The sequence below is a fragment of the Hylaeus volcanicus genome, chromosome 1 (genome assembly GCF_026283585.1).
Source record: "Hylaeus volcanicus isolate JK05 chromosome 1, UHH_iyHylVolc1.0_haploid, whole genome shotgun sequence".
Lineage (NCBI taxonomy): Eukaryota > Metazoa > Arthropoda > Insecta > Hymenoptera > Colletidae > Hylaeus > Hylaeus volcanicus.
The window spans coordinates 29,802,321-29,824,419 of record NC_071976.1 but is presented as its reverse complement, the minus strand read 5'-3'; the positions used below and the strand labels follow the sequence as shown (position 1 = coordinate 29,824,419).

At 38.8% G+C, this 22,099-nt stretch overlaps 1 protein-coding gene across 3 annotated transcripts in view; it reads left to right on the top strand.

The window, feature by feature from the left end:
- The window catches only part of LOC128883015 (uncharacterized), a 262,323-nt gene that overhangs the window by 80,502 nt on the left and 159,722 nt on the right, over nucleotides 1-22,099 (top strand). Inside the window, exon 1 of one of the 3 annotated variants that reach the window (XM_054134985.1) lies at nucleotides 5,933-6,743. The exons of 1 other annotated variant lie outside the window; for it this stretch is intronic. In XM_054134985.1, the coding sequence (XP_053990960.1) occupies nucleotides 6,716-6,743 (28 nt within the window). In that variant the 5' untranslated portion in view covers nucleotides 5,933-6,715. Of the gene's footprint in view, nucleotides 1-5,932; nucleotides 6,744-20,455; nucleotides 20,718-22,099 lie in introns of those variants that run through there. One more of the 3 variants, XM_054134969.1, reaches the window with a different exon arrangement.

Below are 22,099 nucleotides of genomic sequence, written 5' to 3'. Positions count from 1 at the left end.
TCACAAGTAATCCTTGTTTGAAAAATCTCGATGTTACAGGAGGGAGAAGGAAGAAGACGAGGCTAACTCTTTCTTCGCAGTTGAGCATTTTAACCAATTTGGTATATATGTCTAAAAATGTACCAAATTTAAAAAGTTTATGTCCAGTACTTGTACCGCAAAAATATCGTGAAAATTACTTCGAAACTGGTGAAAAAAGAGTACCCAGTTAAATCCTTTTTCGAAGGAAACTCAACGAGTGGTCATAAAAATGAATTCTCCACTACTCGCGAAAGCGGTTTAAGAAATTTAATCGCCGACAGAAGAGATCGAGCGAGGAGCGCGAAACTTTTATTTGTTTTCGTAAACGTCCAGTTTCGCTCGGTGAACGTGAAAAGTCCAAAACGAAGTTTCGAATCGACTCGCCCTCGAGTCGAATACCGCGACTCGGGTACCGTGTACTTTTACACGACGATGGGGCGATTCGAATCCATTTCGGAAAATGGAACAAGGGGTCGCGTTGCTCCGGAGTTGAACTTGTAGCTGCAACTGCCGAAACGTGGCATCGAATTTCTGGGCGTAACGGATCGCAACTTCGCCACACGAAATTCGTATGCGTTACATGTTGACTTTCCGGGATCATATAGAATTTCTCTGCTACTTATTGGGAAAGTTCGCTCAGGAGCGATGACGACTCGCGGTGGTACGGAATTTTCCACGAAGATCAAACTTGGTTTCCAAAAGGTAGTGGAGGATATCGTTTAATATCGAATTCGAGATGTTCAGTCGATATGGAGTTGGTTAATCATTCTGTTTCACTTTTTATATTTCTAATTAACACAGAGACACAGAATTATACATTATGCATGGAAGCAACGGTTATGAAATGATGTACAGAAAGCATAAGTGGGTGGGTGGCAAATATTAGGAATATGAAAAAAATAGGGGCGCAAAAATAAGGGTGGAAGGAAAGGGAGGATTACGGAGGACCCCGGTTTCGACAGACAGAAGGGTTGTTCACTGGAAAATCATTGAATTCGCGTGCTCGATGCTCGGCTGCGCTACTCGACCGTTGATAAATCACGAAAGGGCCGTACATCTGTGTGCATTATCCTGATAATTACGCTCGACGGTGAAGATGAATAGTCGGAAGGATACTTTATTTCCTGTCCGTAAATATTGACAGCACAGACCGAACCATCCAGTGAAATTTTAGCGCAATTTAAAACAAGAGTCGATACTGCTCGTGCGGTACACAACGCGATCGATACCATTAATTTATGGGTTCGGATTAGAAACGATTCTTGATGCATTTACCATAAAACGTTGCGTTTCAAAATATTTGAACAAGTGACATTTCGCCAATGCGATCAAAAGTAGAAATAATTGAAATCTACATTTTAGTATTATACGACCAGAGTTGACATTGTTTAATTAATGTATTCTATTTTTATTGTGTTTTTGGTAATTCATTATTCTTGCGCGAATCAATGTTTTTAATCCTTTATGATTTTCTGTTGCCTTTACTGATTTATTTGTGGGTTTCTTCACACTATCTATAAATATTAGATATTATTTTCTTACTTAATAAATTAGTAACTTGTCAAAAACCACACCGTTTTAGTAGTTGCTATTTTCCCTTAGTATATTAATGTCAAAATTATTATTTAATCTGTTCGAAATAACGCCTCGTTTCAAAGATTTGACTATCAACAAATAATTTCTTCTATAAAAGATAAAATAAAACTCACGAATAAACTATTAAAGGGAAAACAGCCAAAGACTTTTACCATTTTTCGTTAATAACAAAAGTCGTAATAATTTTCGCGCCACGGATGGCCAGAAATATTCTCCTCGAGCTATTAAAATTCCAAATCCAAAGTTTTATTAGTTTTTCAGAGATTACTTCCGTTGGTCTAAAAAATGTACTTCACAGAAAAACGACCCTAAAGTTTCAGTAATGATCGCGATTCTCTGATGCAAGACTCCATCCTCTTCCAGTTCTCATAACTTTCCAAAGTGTTCAAAAATTCAACCTAATATTTTACCAAGACATTCTTAAAACTCCGCACAATAAAAAAGAACGAGAGAAAATCGATTTTTTTATTTCTATAAAACGTTTCCCAATATCTGTACGATAAGAAATCAAAGTTGGAGCATTTTTGTTTTCTTTACACCGGTGCATCTGAAACTTTTGTCAGTGTCATCAAAGACTCGGTCGAGAAGTAGCGAATTCAAAGGACCGCGAAGCGTTTACAGGTTGAGGGTCCGTGTACTATTATGCGATAATTTTATTAACTCGGCGAAAAGGAAACGAGCGGTCACCCAGTTAACACAAAAAACTTTAAAGAGATTTCCAGCCAGTTCACGAACCCCCTCCATGAATCGTCTACAGTACCGTTTCGAAGGGTAGACATTCCACTTGGCTTGATTCGTTCTATTTCAAGAGATCTCTGTTGCTCTCCGTCTCGCTCGTTCTTCTCCCCCCTTTCTTTCGTTCCTTTTTCGAATGGCTTTGTTTTTTCGGACGGTTGTACCAGCCCCTATTCAAGCTCGTAACATTTCTTTTATTTCGTTACGAGAGATAACGAAAGCCAGATGTATCCGGTGATATAGTGATAAACGATTTTCCAGGAGAGAACTGGAAGAGATAGATTGTCCCATTGTCCATCCTATCATGGGATAGAGCCGCGTCTGGGTTAATTGCTTAATTTTTTCTCTTTATATTCGCGTATGAATCTCCGAAATGATCGCGTACTTTGGTTTTACATATTCAGTTTTAATATGATTCGTTACTTTGGGTACGTTTACATCGACACTGAAATTTGTAATTACTATTTGCATGTAGTGCTAATAATAACAAATTATTGTTATTATTATTAAACTATGCATTTAGGATAATACGCATAATACTTTATGCGTAATATTCTCATTCATAAATGGAAATAGCTCGTCATGGAAGTTTCCTTGGAAATGATGTCTCCTTAAACGATCAAGTCGTATCTTGGTTCACGGGGAAACAGCTATAATAGTTTCACCGCGCAAGGTCCTTCGATATCGCAAAAGTTTTGGTAATGATCATCCCTCTTTCTCATTTCAATCGAACCCAGACGTAGGTAAAATTTTATTCGAACCATAGATGGCAAATAAAACGAACACGTATGAACGTATTCGTGACGTTTATTCTATTATTCGCTTTGAAATACTTCTTCCTATAATTCAAGCTTCAATTTTAAATCTATTACGTTCGGCCCATCTTCCACTTACTTATAAACCTACAAAAATGTCTCAAGTGAACAAAGGTGGTACTCTGCTTTCCTTCTTTTATGCTAGAATAATTAAAACCTATGAGAATTTACTGGAGGGTCGCGCTGAGCTGAAATCCCGCAGTTGTTATATTGGTTCAATTTCTTTCTGATCTCACACGGCGTTTTCCTCATTAGCTCCGAACAATCGAGCCCCTCTTTATGAATATTTCACAATACTGAACGCGAACGAGAAAGTCGCTCCCCTCCGGTAACAATAGATTGGATACATTCGACGTCGATCGTCTCTGGTGAGTTATGTGCCCATTGTTGCTTGGATTCGCGCGTTTATTTCGTGACACTGCAAACAAAAAGCCGAGGTGCAGAGCCTAGTACCTCCGACCTGTGTACCAATAGCGAAGTCGTATGATTATTGCTGGGTAAGTAAACGTTGGTTTCTCTTGCGACGGAAATTGAAGAGAAAAATACATCTTAGCTTTGATTCCTCTTGTCACGAGGCGAAGTTCATTGTTAGCGACTGTTCGAGCGTGAAATATTCTTGCAAAGTATCGTTTCCAAACGGAGCAATTCGCAGTCTCTATCTATTTTCATCGTGTTCGCGTACTTTTTACTACAATATTTAAAAATCATAAGAGCACATTTGCATAATAAACAAACACTGACCCCTCCTCCGCCCTCTCCCCAAGCAAAGTTGATCCAGGAGTCGTGTTAGGATAAAATTAGTCGTTTTATTTCGTTCCTTCATCAATCCTCATCCATCACCTGCGACGATGCATTTTTATCTCGCAATTGCACAGGGCTAAGGAAGGGGAACATGAAAGTTTAATTGCCAGTATGTTTGCGGATCGATCGGTGTTAGAAGTTTCCCATAATACATTCGCGCGGGGCCAAGACTTTCGCGGAAAGATCTCTACGTGAATGCAGATGCAAGCTCCTTCCTACTAACCAGAGCAAGTTTGCAAGTCCCTAGGAAAACTCTGGCTGGAATGCAACTAACACATTTGCATCACCCTCAAGGAAACTTGGAAGCAGTCTGACCGCAACTTGACCGAAACTCTGCCGGGCTACATCGAAGTAGCTTCGACTGGAATCCTAGAAGGATTAAGTCAGTGCTCGGCGATGTCAATCGGTTCTGTTATTTAAATGTTGCCCAACTGATATTCCACGCTTCTGCCAGAGAGGCTAATTCTCGCAAAGAGTGGAATATTATGTATCCAAACTATGAGAAAGTTGTAGTTAATTGTTTATCAAGTATTTCATCGGAATCTGTGGAATTCTTCAGATGTAAGCATGAACATTATTCTGATTATTCATCGAGTATTTCTTATTTTTGTTTTTAATTTAGGGAGTTTGACTACATGGTAGATGTGCAACATTCATTTAAACTCTTTCACATTTTTTTCAAGTTTTAACACTAAATCTACCGACGATCATTTGTATCTATTTCTATCGTGATGGAATAAATGACTAGTCTTGGAGACACTGTTTTCAATTAAATGAAAAAGTATTTTAGTGTAAAGAGAAAGTTTTTTTATAAATATTGTGCTGAAAAAATATCATACACAATAAATCAAAACTAAATAAAATGAACGCAAGCAACACATTTCCAAAGGTCACAGATTGCGAGGCCCCAAATATGCATTCTTTAACCAAAAATCGTCTTAAAAATGAATATTTATGACCGATTGTTACAGGAAATATACGGGAGCTGGAAAATGTTTGAAAACCCGGCAGCGAAGGGACGATTCACCGAAACACCAGAAGTGCCGCGCAATCCGGAATTATTTATTTACAAAGTACCTACCGTGCCGCGTGTAGTTAGCGAACCACGCATGCGAATATTTAAATATTCACGTATGGACGGTGTTGGTCGCACGCGCACCGGTCGCATCCAGCACGTGGAACATCGCAGGCCAAACCCCCTCATTTCCCTGCCATTGTTCGTCCCGAATTTTTACAACGTATTCGTTTATTAGCGGCGACGCGTATCGCGAAATGAATGGCCGCAATTTTCGAGCACGAAATCGAAATTCGCGCGCGGTCTGGAGATTCATCACGGCGAATTGGAATAAAGCTCGTGGCCGATGCGGAAAAAGGAAAAAAATCGAGCGAACGTTGTCGTGCTAAATACTTGTCGCGCGTCCCCCTTTTTCCACGCTTTATCTTGAGGCCTGGCTTTTATAATCTTGTAACAAATTGATCCGCGTAAACAATAACTCCTGCACGCGGATCTCGATGAGCGGCCATTGAAATACGTGATTTCGTTATGGACGCTGCGAACGCTGCAATTGGTAGGATACGTGTTAATTGTCAAGGCTAATTTATTCATTGTGCAGTTGGTACAGTTTAATACTGTTTGAAATCTTGATATTCTTTTAACGATACTCTTTTTGTGAGGAATCAATTTTCCGATGCAGCGATATTTGTGTAGATATAATATGAAATTGTTTATCGTCTGGAATTAGTGCGCTACGTTGATCCTTTTTCTACCTATATAGCACTACGATTCTGACAGCTCGCGTATTTGAAAGGATGAAAATCACAAGTAAGCAAAGATCGCGAGTGGATCAACAATAGCATACACATATTATTAGCATGGGCGGCCCGCGCCAAATATAAACGCAACCGTGGCGGTGAAACGGAATTCTGGTGTTCGGAGTCACTGGCGAAAACACCGTCAGTGCCTTCTGGGCATTTCTCCCGTGACGATCGTCGCACGAGAATTTCTCTTGTCGCGATTAGGTTCTCGGGGGAACGACGCGTGCCGAAAGTGGCGGGAAAATTCCATCGAACGTGCTACGGATAGTAATACGCCGAAAATGTGAACCGATACCAGCAGACGGCATCGAAAATGTTCGTTAACGCAAAATAATTTCGCGCTCTTCTGTGCTCTGTTAATTCCCGTTGCCCTACGCGTACATACGATCGTGTTGTGCGGCACAAGTATAATCATAACTCGTGCTATTCCAGTAGAGCCTCCGTTATCCGAATGTTTAACCGTTCGATCGCTCCAATAATCGTATTTTCTGTTATTCGAACAAAGTAGGTCCTTACAGAGCTAGCATGACAAACTTGTTATGGTCTGACATCCAATGTATAGCTTGGTAAAATATTAATTTCTGCTACATAAACAATTCCTTAAAATATTCAATGATTAATCTCCGTATATTCAAAGTCACAATTAAAACAAATTCGATTAAACTGAAAACAGTTGGCGATGTCACTTCTATAACGTAATTTCTTTTCCAAAGTCCTGGTACAGCATAAAATAGAATAGTTCTCATCTTGATTTCACTTAGAATCTTACCACCGGATTGAAGTTTACGGTACATTGGATAATTCTATTTGATCGAGATCCGTGATATGTAAATCGTCAGGATCCATCCCGTACCTCTCGCTTACTATACAATCTTTACAAAAAAGAGCTACAACGAATCTTTCCAAAGACGAAGGGAGACAAAGACGTTGAAATGAAAACGAATCCTGACGTTGTTACGTGTAAGTACGCATTCCATGGCAAGATACAGAGACTTCGTAAGCTCGAGTTTAAAGGGAAATCACGATTCCTTTCCATACGAAACATAGATATACCGCGTGCTCGTAAAATGCAGACTGTCTATGCGAAATCGTCATGGAATACGATCATCGTCCTGTATGCTATAGCACAGCAGGACAAATTCCTTTCTCAGTCATCATGTATCGTTTTCGACGATCCATTCGTCGTTCAAAGTGTCTGATATTCCAGAGAATTCGTTGGTTACTACAGTTATACGTATTTCTGAAATCTCGCAAGAAAAAAAGTCTCCTCTCCAATTTGTCCATCCATTCGCTACAAAAAGGACCAAACATTCATTATTTTGCTTCGTCGACGAGACTAGAATACATCTCGTAACTTCAGCTGTCTGAAGTTACACGAGTGTGAATGCTAATATCCTGTCAGCGCAACCGATCCCAGCGTATCGATCGCGATCGATAAATATTGATATCGCGTACACGGGAAATATTGGTATCGCGTACGATTCGATGCATCCTCGCCGAAAAGCGATCGCGAACAACAGACTTCTCCAATCAACCAGTTTTTCCAGTATTTTTCGTTCCTTTTTTTTTCCATCGTTTTTTTCGAACGGGCCTGGTTTCCAATTCGCAACACTTTTTCTCACCCAGGCCGAAATTCGTTCGGAAATTTCTTCGATTCATCGGCGCTTCGTTTTCGTCGATCGAGCCGCAATCAGCAGAGTTGAATCTGCGACAGCGGAACCAGAGACGACCGTCACTTAATTACGCACTTTGCCTTGATTGAACAACAGCGTGATAAGAGCCGACGCGACGGGAGCTTCTAGCTACGAATGGAAACGAGTTCGACCCGCCTCTTTAACCCGTCGGAAGATGGATGGTTCGAAAGTGATGCAGGGTATGAATGCAGAGTCGTTTTGGATCGTGAGATGAATTTCATCGTACGAATCAAGATTGCGTGGATCAATTCTTGCATATATAGATAGTGCATATTCCTTGGCTGCGATACCACAGGGGGTTCAAGGGATCCAACCAACGCAAGGTGGAGAAAGCCATCAAGAAGAGCGCGGTTTCCCGGGGATGAGATGCAAGCGAATCCAAAGAACTGGCGAATGAAGACGATGGATGGAACGACGGAAGAAACCGCGGAGCAGGAAGGAATGTCGCTGAACTTCAAACACATGCCAGGAATCGGTGTCTTCTTCGTTCGATTTCACGGAAACGCGGAGATGGGGGGGACAGCTGCCAGAAACCCGGCGAACGAAGAAAAATAGACGGGAGCCGGGGCGGGGGAGGGGTTGGGGAGCAACAGACCGGGACTTACAACCGGGAAACAGAGAAGCTGTCAGAGTCAACGAAACGACGCAAGAGAAACGGAGCTCAGTGGGACAAATTTCTTCGAAACTAGGTCAAAATTCGAACAATCAATTTGTCGTGATCCTGACCAGGATACAAGAACAAATTCTTTGGCGAATACGTGTTTCTGTCTCTGTTAGGAGAAATTAGAGAATGGTGATTCTTTTTATTTCTCGAGTAGAATAAAAGGAGATTGCTTTAGGAGATGATGATTTAGGGTATACTGTGCATTTTCGACAATTAAAAGCTCTTACAATTACTGTCAGAAGACAATAAAATATTTCGAAGATACTCGAGATTTATCCATTTGCTCCTGTATATGAATTACTCGATCGTGGGTTACCCATCGTATCGCAAACACTCCAACTTGATATCTTTTCGAGCTCGCGAAGACTGAAACAGTAACCTAAAGTTTTCACTGAAACTTCCTCTGGAAAACTTCAACACAAACTCCGTGTTCCAAACAAGGATCTATTAGGTGTACTTCTCATTTCGTTACACCCTATCATAAGCAGTTTACGCTCTTCTTCGCGTAGTATGGGAAGTAGCTTATTCTCGAACATAATGTTCGGAAGACGAGAAATGAAATTTCATTGCCTCGGGGGAAGAAACTAGAGGTTTGATTGACTAGAGGAGATGAAACTTAATATCCATATGCAAAGATTAAGGAATATCGATTATTTGGGTTTCTAAGCTATACAAATGCAACTAATTATACGTGCGTAATTATTATACGTACATTCTCTAAAGGGATTTCTTACGATAATAAACGTAAGTCCAAGAATATTATTCATTGGTTATTTACACACAGGACACATTCAATAAGTAGTTGACAGCGAATATGTTAATTTAAGTTGCTTGGGAATGGCTGAGAAAAGAATCAAACTTGACCAAAATCAAGAAATCATCTCCCAATCGGTGCTTATCATGGCAACAGAGGTCTCCAAATTGGATAATCACACACTAGTCCACCTTTTCTGTACTCCGTTCCACTAATCCCGAAAGAAACGAGAGGTTTAGCTTCGATAGCAGTCGCGTGGAGGATAAACTCAGGGAATGTTCGAGGGTTGGGTGTGGGGGACAGTTGTCACTTCGTGATTAGGAGTTCAATAGCCCAGAAGCGCAATTACCGCAAGACACGGGTGTACGGTTGCTGTCAGCGTGTACGATCAGAGAGACGGAGAGAGATGGAAGGGCGATGTTCGATGCAATTCCGAGGCGAGTCCCGATGTGCCCCAAGTCGGCGAGTCGCTCTAGCATACTTGTGCACGTCGCGTCGGCGTCGCGTCGGTGGCAAGGACGCAGACCGATACTCCGGGAAGGGTGACTGTCGTGTTGGCTGAACACGGATTCTACGAGTAACTCGTTGCATCTTGGCCTCGCTATTATACTCGAAAAGCAGATCCCTTTTGCCGAGTGAGTCAGGCGGACGTCTATTGGCCGAGTTCTGACACAGAACTTCCCGAAGGATTCGGCCCGATAATTGGCTCGAGATAGATCCCGATTTCACAGCTTTGTGATCGTGACCCGTTTATTAACGACGCTCATCGAGCAGATCTCCGTTTTGGGGAACGTGTTTCGGAATGCATGAATCCCGCTGATCTTCGACGTTCTTGGTGAGCGTGTGCTATACCGTGCGTTGTGAATCATTGAACACTTGGTTCTCTGGGGTGTAGGTGTACTTTGACTACGTATCGTAAAAGTAAGATATTTTTGTTCATTTTAACCCATTCACTGCCAACTATGAGATGTCTCGTACTTCAAATTGATTGCAATTACTCAAGGGACAAGCTTATAGTCTTTTGAGTTACGAATTATTGCAAAAGAAGATTGTCAATTTTCTTTTTAAAACAACACATTTAATGTCACTTTTTATCATTAAAATAATAACCTAGATTATACATCTGTATTAAATGTTGACGTCCAAGACAAAAAACGCGCATATTCGCGCAACACTTTTGTAACGTCTCTAGTGTCCTTGTCGTACTCGTTTCGTCGTCTTTTCAGCATCCTCCAACGTGTCGGTATTAAATAAATTATCAAGCGTTCAGGAAATGACGAGACGTTTCCAACAAAGGAGACAAAGCTCCAGTCCAAGTGGATTGCCGTCCTCGGCGCTGTCTTCTTGGCACGAAAACTTGAACGTCTCGCGGCAATATCCGCCTTTGACGTCCCGATATTAGTTCTCGTGGGGGGAGGGGGGGGGGGCAGCCGTTGTATTTCAACAAAAACGGGATTCAATTTCAATTGGATACTTCCCAGATAAATTTTATGTGGCGCGGGCGTCTCTATGCCGAGATACAGGGAAACCGAACCGGGCGAAAGGAAAAAGTTTCCTTCTAATTCGTTTTGCGGATCCATCGGCGGAAAATCCACCAAACACTGGCCACTTTTAGACCGAATTCTGCGGATAAATCAGTAAATTTTGTAGTACGATACTTTGCTCAGAAAAGGCGAAAATACGTTTGAATTCATGGAGCACTTTTACGTCGAATACAGTTTCTAATTTATTTCAACTGTCAGAACAGTCGAAACCCACGCCCCGAAGGTGGAGACTTTAAATTAATAAAATGATTACTTATTCATCGGTTCATAGAAATTATTAATCATTTATAATTACATCGTAATTAAGTTTCATCAAATAAATGGAGAAACAACGTAAATGGTCGAAACGTTAAAATAAATTAGCTAATCGAACTCTATTACTTTATTTATCTCTTTTCTGCGATAAAATCTTGTTATTACTGTTAATAAAGTGTTCCGTTCGTCTTGCGAATAGAACAATTTATGATTCTCCGCTCATACGGACTCCGTTTGTTTTCCCGAATCGTTACGGCCGAATTTACGACGATACAGTTCGCCCCCCGCTGGGTTTTAACAAATTGGGAAAACTAGTGGCAGAGAGGAGTAATTTTTTACGGTCAGAGGAAGTTCCGCGAACGAACACTATTCGCGTGTAGCGTTGGAAGTTGCGCAGTATCTTGTTAAAGTTTTGATGTTACGTTTGGTGAAGGACAGTTGCAGCTGCTCGAGGATCGTTCGAGATTTCAGATTGCCTTATTTCGCTCTAACTTTCGGCCGTAAATGTTCATGCAGAGATTAGCTGGTGAAACGAGGTCAAGTTTTAGTATTATTTCTTGACTCGTGTGTGAGTAATATTCTTGAACTGAAATTGATGCTCCGCGAAGATTAAATTGGAGTTTGGTGTTTGACGTGTTGATTCCTGTAGCCCTTAATACTGGAAGGATGGAGAGTCTTCAGGATTCGAGTCAGTTCTTTTCAAACAATAGTGTACCAATTAATACCAAAATATCAAGTGACGCCTTCATTATGAACTTCAGACGACTTAATCAGCTCCTAAATATACTTTTGATAATAGAAAAGGAATATCGAATGTCGAACTCGTTTCACTCGACAATTAAATCCACTTCAGTAAATTGATTTAGCGATAAACAGATCGGACTGTAAAGAAATTGAAATAGCCGCGGGTAAGTCTCTTAACGCCTGAAGCTAAATTGCGAAGGAGTCAATTGACGAACGATTCGAATTGGCGGGGAGATCGAATAGCCGCAGTATCGTGATTGATTACGGATCACGGGTCCCTCTTCCCTGTTCGGGTTTCTTTTCCCTTTGTTCGCTGCATTTCTTCCCTCTTCCTTTCGTATCCGTCTACGCGTTCCATCCTTGGCGTTTCAACGCGTTATGACGCTTCCGCTCCGCCATTTATTTTCGTTATTTCTATGGAAAGGATTGCACAGTATGCACTGTTCGAAGCAACTATGAGATCATTTAGAAACAACATTTGGAAAACATTTGTGATGAGATATTAAAAAGTAAAGGAAGTAATATTACTTCGGATACAACGAAGAAATTACTAGTTAGCTAGATTAATAGCTTATCTATCAAGATTGTTGACAGAAATGTTAAGTGTACACGGTGGACATATTAATGAAAAGAAAATTCAATTGCTTTTTTCTTACTACTGATGAGACATTAAATAAAATATATTTTCTAATGCAACACAAAAATGACAATACTACGCTATATTACTACTCGATAAAATACTAAAACATCGTCAGTCGATCCGTTGAAGCGACAACGTTCTCCGAGCAACGATTAATTGCTGAATTCTTCTCGCTGTTTCAGCCACACGGTCGAAGGGAGTTTCTTCCCAAAGAGGATTACGTCCTAAGACAAGGGTGCAAGCCATCCGATATATCTCGACTGATTCGCACTTGTATTTCTCTGCATGGCGAGGTTCTCTCGAGCATAGGAGGGACTCTCCCTCGTGTCGGAAAAAGGACCCCGACGATAGTGTTTGACGTCTAAACCGAAGTAATCCTGATCCCGGCTGAGAAGAGGGTCCTTCGAACTTTTTTCATACCTTTTTCTCCACCCTTCGAACACTGGAGATTTTTTAATTCTTCGGATTGCCAGGCGACGCCGCCTGCCATTGATTCTCCCTTGGTGTTTGATGAGCTCCGCTGACGAGCAAGGATTACCTTCTGAAATTTAATCCACTCTCGAGGCTTTCTGGCAGGGCTATGCTCGTTTGGAGTGCATCTGTCATTTTCGAGAATTTTTATATCCCAGAGAGAACGCCGCGATTCTTTTTCGATTTTTCAGGGGATTTTTAGAAACGCGTAATTAGCGAGTGCGTTCTGTCAAGGTACCCTTCTCATCGGGTCTCCATGAAAGATCGTAATTTGTATGATTTTTCTTGATAAATAAATGGTAAATTTACTCTAAAAGGGAACTGGATACATTTTTATACCTATTATTGTATATAAAAAATTGTAGAATAAGAATAACTTTTTCTGACACAAACTCACCACACACCTTCATAATAGAATATCTAAGATTTTTGTTCAAATTAAAGGCGAATAGAATTTATTCTTCTACAAACTCACCCAAAATTGATACTAACAATAAGTTCAACTCCAAGTATATATTCTCTTACTTCTTCTATATTAACGCCCTTACAACCCCTAAAATTTTGAATTAAATCTCCCTAGCTCAGACTACTTAAATTATTTCAAAATTTACAAGACTACTTATCCTACTTACCTATCCAAAAATTGAATTATAAAAATGTTCGAAAGATTTTCCTAGTTGTTCGATCAGCTTTTGTTTGGACTCCCCGCGCGAAAATTCGTCTGCGACACTCCCCGAGGCTTTTGTCAGAGGCCATTTCGCAAATGATGCTTTTGTTCATGGAAAGGAACTGTTTGGTAACTCTTGGACAAAGCGCGGGATTACTTACTAGCTCCCCCCGTTTGAAGTCGTTTTAAAGAGATCTCGGTCGGTATGTCGAAACCGAGGCATCCTCGACTGCCATGTCCCGCGGGTGCTCTTAAATTCTTTCTGCTCACAAGTGGGGTTGGATAACGCGCAACCCTCACAGCGAGTTCCCAGGAACTTGACGCCCGAGTCACGAAGCCATCTGTTACAGTTCGTCCAAGTTTCGCCACGGAAGCTGGTATTTATTCGCACAGGAAGAGATCTCGTATTTTTCACGAACGGATGAAGAGCTTTGAACTTGAACCGATTTGTCGGTTTCCCCGAAATCCTCCTTCCAGAAAACGATTCTCGGAATAACGCCAAAATCGTTCCTCCCTTTTGGCCTACAACTTGTTTAATTACAAAGAAACTTTTCCATCCATAAATCATTCGTTCGTAATTTATCAGCATTCGAGGTAAAAACTTGATCTTTGGCGAACGTTACTTTGAATTATTTGAAATGTTGTATTCTGATGTATTCTTCGTTATTTGTGGTTATACCCCTCTAGTTATGTTTAGCATATTTTTGTCTTTGTTTTCTGATGTTATAAATGCATAAAATCAGCAGTTTATTTATTATTAGGTCATGCCATACGATCAACCACAGGTTTTCCTTATATTTAATTAAACGTAGTTATGTTTAAACTATCTTTTGTTTTTGTAACTTTGAAGATCCTTTCAGGGAGTGCTATTGAATTTTTTCTTCTCTGTAATGTAATATTGCTACGATACTTTTTATCATTTTATTTCAGTGAATAAAAATCTAGCATCGTTTGACTGTCGCAGTAATTTCAAAGTAATCGTCGTTCCACGCGTCACAAAGCGGTTTATTTAAATTGTTTCCTTGTTGCTGTGGTCAAGATTGTTCCAGAAATTGGAGGTTGAAATTAAACCTTTCCGCTTCATCGCTAAAGAAATTCTTTCCTGCGGAAGCGTAGTTAACTTTAATCTCACGTGTACGCGTTGTTGTAAATCACACGAGCCAACGCGTTTTTGTATAATTTGTTGCACAAACGATTATGTCAAACATCCGGGGAAATGTAACTGCGTGCTGTTCTTTGTTAACGCGATATGCCAAGTACATTTTAAAAATATTTGGTACATTTTCTTTCAAGGAATTTAATTAAGTTTTTCGCTTTCATTGTGAAAATTTACTAGTGAAATTTTCATACACTTTTTAGGAGGCAATAATAACCTCGACAAAAATATTTTTATTGAAATATTTGTTTGACGAAGTTATAAACAATGGAAAAACGTCTAGGGCCAGTCGAGATCCTAGAAGTCCTTCCGGAGGTCGTAGAATCTTCGCATAGGAATGAAACGTCTAGCAGAACGTTCAAGATAAATCCTAGGTCTTTTTAAGCGTAAACGCAGGGTCTACTTGACACGTTAATGCGATTCGGATCTCTGCTGGTGCTGTCAAATCCCGTCACGTCACACCTTCAAAGTCCCCGAATCGAGTGACCTGCTGCTGACAGGTTTTCTATCGTTGACACGCGTCGCCTATAAGGTTGAAATTTACCCCTGTAATGGGCCAACTCACTCCGCCCCCTGCCACCCACCACCCGCCGCCCACCGCCGCGCCGTCCTCCGGAACTCGTTCCACTCGATTAACTTTGATCCTGCGATCGAGTGGAGTCGAAAATAGGCCACGTCGATTCTTGCGCGTCCTTTGAACCAGCGAGTGCTAAGTTTTTCTTATTTTTCGCCTTAGGAGAGACTGCGCACCCTTTCAACGACTTTTACGATGCAAGAAATGAGTCTGATTAAAGTGAAAATGGTCTGGAATGGATATTATCATCGTTACCAGTCGACTGCAAATAGGTTCCTATTTTCATATTTCAACCAATATGTGACCGTTGGCCTTTTTCAGGAATTATATTTACTCGCTATCTTATTTTGAAACCTTTGATAAATACTGCCGACAGAAACTTTATATTTCATAGTACTAAAATACTACCATCTTTCTCTACTAGAACAGTACTTCTCAAGGAATACGGCATGAGAGACACTGGCCTAATTCAGGAAGACAGTGTGATATGGGGTCAAAGGTCAAGTAACAGGAAGGGATGTTTCCCTTGTCGAAGATCGAGTCACTGTCCTGGCGAGCAGCATAAATATTTGTACGATTAGGGACGGAAAGGGGGGATCTAGTATGTTAGGCAGGGAGTCTTTATTATTTCAGGGATATGAAAGCCTCCCGTGCCGATTCGCCAAGTGAAATGTCTACTTTCCGACTTCCCCGTTTCTCTTTGACGTCCTATATCTCGCTTCCTATAACCGAATTGCTCGGAGGATCAAAACGACGAGTCTATAAATCGAAGGAAACGTCGATACATTTTCGGTCGACCGAGCCACGAATAAAAACGCTGGACGAAAGTGTCAATCTCGTCCACTCGAGGTTATTGCTGGGGATTTTTGATACTGAGAGAAAAATTTACTCGGAAATGTGATACTGTTAAACGTGTAATATCAACGATACTAATTGCTTTTAATCTTATAAATGTTCGTAATAAATTAGGAGTTGAGAGACATGCTGATGCGAATAAAAAAGAAATTAACAAAGGACCTAGAACATATTTACTCACCATAAGAAAATAAACATAACAAAAAATATAAATTAGAGCTCTAATGTAATTTCACAAAAGATCTGTATGAAGTAATGTAATTATTCAGGTAGAATTAAATTGAACGATTTGCAAGTAACGGGACCGTTCGAGTATGAATTCACTTACTTCTGCAATGATGTGCACGTTTAATTAATTTCGCAATTCCATTCAATTTAGAATTCTAATCCCTAGTCAACGCTAAATTCATCAGATGAACGTGTCACGCGTTTTAACATAAACGAGATTCATAATACTGACGTGATGTCCTCGGTGTATTTTTAATTTACAATTTGTTATTATTTCAATACACTCGAGATACAGAATTTTAATCCAAATATCAACTAAAACTTACAAAAACATTTCCTGATTTATAATAGCTTCATCATACGTCCATAAAATCGATAAATCCGTGATTGGATGTATTGAATTCTGAACAAAGAAGGTTTTAGAAAGAGAAACGGTCAAAGTGTGAAAGTTAAGATTGTTATAACCTCGACTTGTTCTCCAAAGGGTTTCAATTTTGTAATCTAAACTTCTGCTCCGATGGGTTTATATTTTGTAATCTAAACTTGCGTTCAGAAGGGCTTACATTTTGTAATTTAAACTTCTAGCTTGAACTATTTCAATTTATTAATATCCGCTTGTAATGGAACTCTATCTAGTCGAACTCTATAACAATTTACATAATTTAACGGATGTATTTTCAATTTTAACATAATTCCGAACGCTTGAAACCCCTGCGTAAAATATTTTCCAATATTATCGGAAAAGCTCTAATTTCGGTAATGCACTCTGCGACCTAGTATACTGTCCAGAAATACGAAACATGACATAGAGGAAAAGGATACGAACAACTGTGTTCCACCAATTGTACAGTTGAATACAATTGTCTGACATTAAGAAAATTGCTCTCGAAAGTATTATCTACTTATGTGTATCGTATTTTTGTAGAAATTGAAATATTGCCTTCGCAACTACATATAAAGAACAGATTCAAACGACACGCTCACAATGACCGTGTTATCGATTGTGTAAGATGTGTGGATGTCACGATAAGAATAATACAATGCTCGATATTGCACAATTAGACAAACATGATTTACAGTTTACCAAACTGTCCAAAATATTTGTTGAAAGCGTGTTTAATACGACACAATGCGCATGAGTAACCATTTAATATGTTTAATGCAGATGGTGGCTCTGAAATCCCGATAATTTTTAATCTCGTTACGGCTACGATCTCTCCGATACGTCATATTAATTCCCTGAGGGGAGAGTTCAAATAGTACATTACTTTTCCCTTACTTAATTAATTTAAGGGAAAAATTAATTATTTGCTCCTAAGAAATCGTTCATGTATAAGAGGTTTGCTTAATTTAGGTCGTACGAGCAGAAATTACAGCATTTGTCCTAGATTAGTTAATGGACACCTCGATAAGGCTGGAAGGATTACATTTGCAATTTAAGAATTGAATATTATGTCTATACGAAACTTTTACACCCACATATTTAACGCTTTTTTGAAGTCGAAGAATTAAATTAAAAAATGTAAAGTCCTTAATGGATGTACTTCGTCTTGCTCAAAATAAATAATAAAATAAAATATAAAATATCGATTCTGTGTTTTTCTGAACTTTATAGACACATTTCATTTTTCATCAATCAATTGTTCTTTAAATTGCAGGATTTTATACAGTCGAACGACGCGAAGGTGAAATTCTCTAAATAAACGTTGATTGCGAATAAATGCTAACACGTTACGCACGAAATCACATCGCGCTCCAGGATGCAATCTCCATTTGAAGCACTTCATTCGATTCTTAATTTGTAGCGTTAATTTGAAGAATGCGAAGAGACAAGTAGAGCGGGTGAGTTCTGCTCGCGAGTAAATTTGTTCCTCTGTTCTTTTAACCAGTTGATTAATCACAATTCGTTTCCATCCAAATGAATGTCATTGTGTTTCTTTTAAATGTAGACTTCGCAGTTGCTCTTCGCTACATAGAAAATTAAACTTCACCTTCAACCTTCGGAAGCTTCTTTTCTCGAGTTTCTTTCGCGAACTTATCACCTTTTAAGAGATGTACATATATATCTATACTATATCTATATATTCTCTTTCTCTCTCTCTCTCTCTCTCTATATATATATATATATATATATATATATATATCGTGTTGACGGTGGAGCGGGCAACAATGAGGCGTCGAGAGAGAACAACGTTCGAGAAAGAGAGAGGGGAGTACACTCGCGAAAGAGGGTGCGGCGCGCACTGTTGTTGAGACGCGAAACCCGAGAAAACGGCCTCGATTATCGACGTATATATATATATATATATATATATAATTTGTTTTCAGCCATTTCGACATAATCAGACCTGCACCACCTATCAAAAATCGCCATAGACTTTCAAGTGGGTCACTGGGAGCTCCCAGTAATAAGAATTTTAGTCAAGTCTTGACTCTTCTTTTGCTAGAAAATTTAATTATAGTTTGTAGAAAAATGTTGCAGGTTGCACTTGTGCCAAATTACTGTTGAATATGTATTACTGTTTTATAGTTTTATAAGAATTTATATGCGTCAAAGCTTGTTATGTTTCAAATGAGACAAAAAAAATATTCTTGGAGATTTTCTATATTTTAACAATTTTCAAATATATGAAAGGTTAATATTCTGAAAAAATAATTTAAATCTTTTGCGTTAGAAGTCTTTAATATTAGGATATTATTAATTCCACTCGACTTTTCTAAGTAATTCAAACCGTCACAGTTATTCGAAGAAATTCTGAGAATTATAGTCGAAGGAAGGCAGTATTTCCCGGAGCAGACTGTGAATATTTAATCTGTCTTTGAAGTTTTTAATTTTGTCGTTGAAAATGTCGAGGACTAGCAGTTTATTTTTCTCTTTTGATCGATGAATTTTTAATGCAACGTGTCCGTGGTCGATTCAACGGTGACGCTTCAGACTGGCACCGCTGGACGAGTTTCCTTGTATCGACGTTTCTATTATATCGTTTGAAGTCCCAGATATACACGGTGACTCGCGTAATGAAGATGGGCATGCGAAATTTTCGTGAGACATAAATCAGCGTCGACGGCACGTCAGTTTCGGACGACGTATTTCGATTTGCTTTCTAGCTGCGAGACAAAAACTCGCTGTGAAATTGTCTCGGCCTCCTTGGCTCTTCACTTCGATATTTCCATTCGTTAAGTTTTTATTCAGAGTTTTTCCTCTGTCGATATTTTACGTGTCTCCGTGGTATAAATATTCGTAACGCTTTATTGATATTTGAATGTGAAAAGAGGAGATGATGTAAGAATTTGAAATGTTTATTTTGGAATTTAGCGGTTTTAATTTAATTTAATTAAAAGTTGAAGGTACTCAACCGTGATTTAAGTTAATTAGAATCTAGTTGATGGTGTTTAATTGATGAAGTACTTTCTCGAACATTCACATCATATAGTTTTTCTTTTTCTTCTTGTATATGGTTTTATTTTTAGTGGTACTATATACTGTTGTAGAATTTACAAATTAGTATCTCTGAGATAGTGGGAGGCATATATAATTATTCAAAAACCTGCATGAATACATCATGATTAAATCGCAATATCTACGAATTATGTTTCATTATTCTCGCATTTGATTTCCTTTCATACGCATCTACATTATTATATATTCTCTGAAAACCCCGCAAGGGATATCGTGCATCCACAGGGTATGGGGTTTGGTTGAATACGACGTAATTATCACGCATGTATTCACATTTCTGTTCCATTTGCGGGAGCAATGGGGAAAAATACTTTGTCTCGGGGTTCGTTCATCAATTTCATATTTTGTTTGCTGACAAACAGCGCTAGTTAATCGGTAGAGGTGTTTGTAGGCAAATTAGTAAAAAAATTGTGAAATATTTTTATGTATATCATTTTGAGATTTTTACGCTATCGAATGTCATTTTAACGAGCATAAATCTTTATGTTCTGTTTGTATCCTATTCTTTTATATTAGTAAATAGATACCTGAAAATGTAGGAACAACGGGGATGGTTCACTTTTAAAATATTAAATAAAACTTGCTAATGGTTACAAAATTCTTGTTCAACTTTTTGTAAAAACCTAAGTTGTAGCTAGAAAAAGAATGCGTTAATAGTTTTACTATTCGGCACAATATTCGATACTTATTACAAGGCTTTCCTATATAATATTAAATACAATATACGAGTAATTTGAATGTTCCTCAATTGAATTTTATTTTAATTGAACTAAATTTTACTCGATTCGATCTAATTCTTTTCTTAATACAATATGACATATTTGATGAAATTATTTCACATAGCAGTCCTCAAAATTATTCTCGAAAGTGATTGTTTGTTTCCTATGTGGGTTCTGTGAATCGATGCAGCTTCGATTCGCCCGGAAAGTGGAAAACGTCGTGAGCAGCAAAGACGTTTCGAGAACAGAAAGGAAAGGGTGGAATCGGGAAAGTATTAAGCCCGCGGCTGGCAAGGCGATAAGTCAGTGTTTCCTCGACTGATTTGACGTTCCCGTGTTTGCGCGCGTGCGTGCCAACGACATTCGTGTTGTCATCGCTTCGAACCGGAGGTACGGAAGAAGAGAAATGGGAATATTGGGAAAATTGCTTCCCTCTGTGTCCCTGGTGTCCATCTGGTGTCTGCTGATCATCGAGTCCAGTCAGATTCAGAGGGAACAGGATCATCTGGGTAAATCATCTTTCTATTGTATTTGTGCCCTTGGTATCCGCGCTGACGTCACTCGATTCTATTTCACCATTGCAACAAGCTCCTCGATTCTATTCGCGAATCTCATTTTCCGGAAAACCGGTCTCGGAATTTCTCACTGATTAATTCTAAAATCCACCCTCGATCGAACCTAGAACCATCGAGGTATCTCGCGAAGGCGGAATATCAAGTTTCCGATTTTCTGATTCCCGAGGTAAATTTGCAAATTTGCGAATTGTGCTCCCCTCAAAATTAAGTTAGGACTGTGCATCGAGATATTAACGAACTACGTTTTAAAATAGCTTTCAACTACTTTAACTACTTTTAACTACTTCAAAAATAGCTTCCAGCAATCGCCCGTGATAAATTAATCACTGTATCGCAGCTTTTGCGAGGAGAAGGAAGTCGTAACTTTAGGAACGTCGCGTCTGTCACAGGAACTGAACACATACTGGCGAAAAACGACGCACTTATTTTTATCTGGCCCGAATTTATTCTCCTCGTCAGCACAGAACCGTAATCTATACTGGCATTCACGAGTTCGTTGCGCCACCGATGAAATAACTTTCACTGCCATAAATTCGTTGGAATTTTATCTAATACGATCCCGTGTCGAGCAGCCAACAGAACTATATATGTATATAGATTTGAGTCACTTAATTAAAATATATATCATGTTAAAATGACGACGATTTGAAATTATTTAATACTAGAAACTCTTTGATCGAAATAATACCTATATGATAATGACTATGGTAACTGTGCCTGCATTCCTGTATCTGGTTTTAAATTAGAACTCGTTCTTTTTTTTACATTTTCGTTTTACACCACTTTATATCTTTAATTTGGTCAATATAAAAACAAATAAGTTTCCATTATCTTTCGAATATTTTTCTCTGTTCTTTGTTCTTCATATTGTTCGGTTTTTTTTGTTTTTTTTGTTTTTTTTTGTTTTTTTTTATTATTATTATTAATATTCAGATTGAAAGGAGCATTCTATTTGTATTTTCCTCCGCATGTACATTGATTTTCAATAACAAATTCAATTTCACCCCTCCACGTGTACTCTAATATTCGTTTATACAAATTTTATTTAACGTCATAGCTATATACAATCATACATTATACATATATAAATTCTCCATCTACACAGGATCAATAAATGTAATTCCGGGTACAGTGGTTTCTATTTCTATCTTTAAACAGACATGACCTGTATTAGGGAAATACAAGTAGAATCAATATCTGACTTTTTGATTATTTCAATTAGAAGATTAAATGTTATTTATATATATATATATATATATCAGAATTCTCTACTTATTTCTAAATCACTCCAGCGGGTATTGGAGTTTCAGATCGTG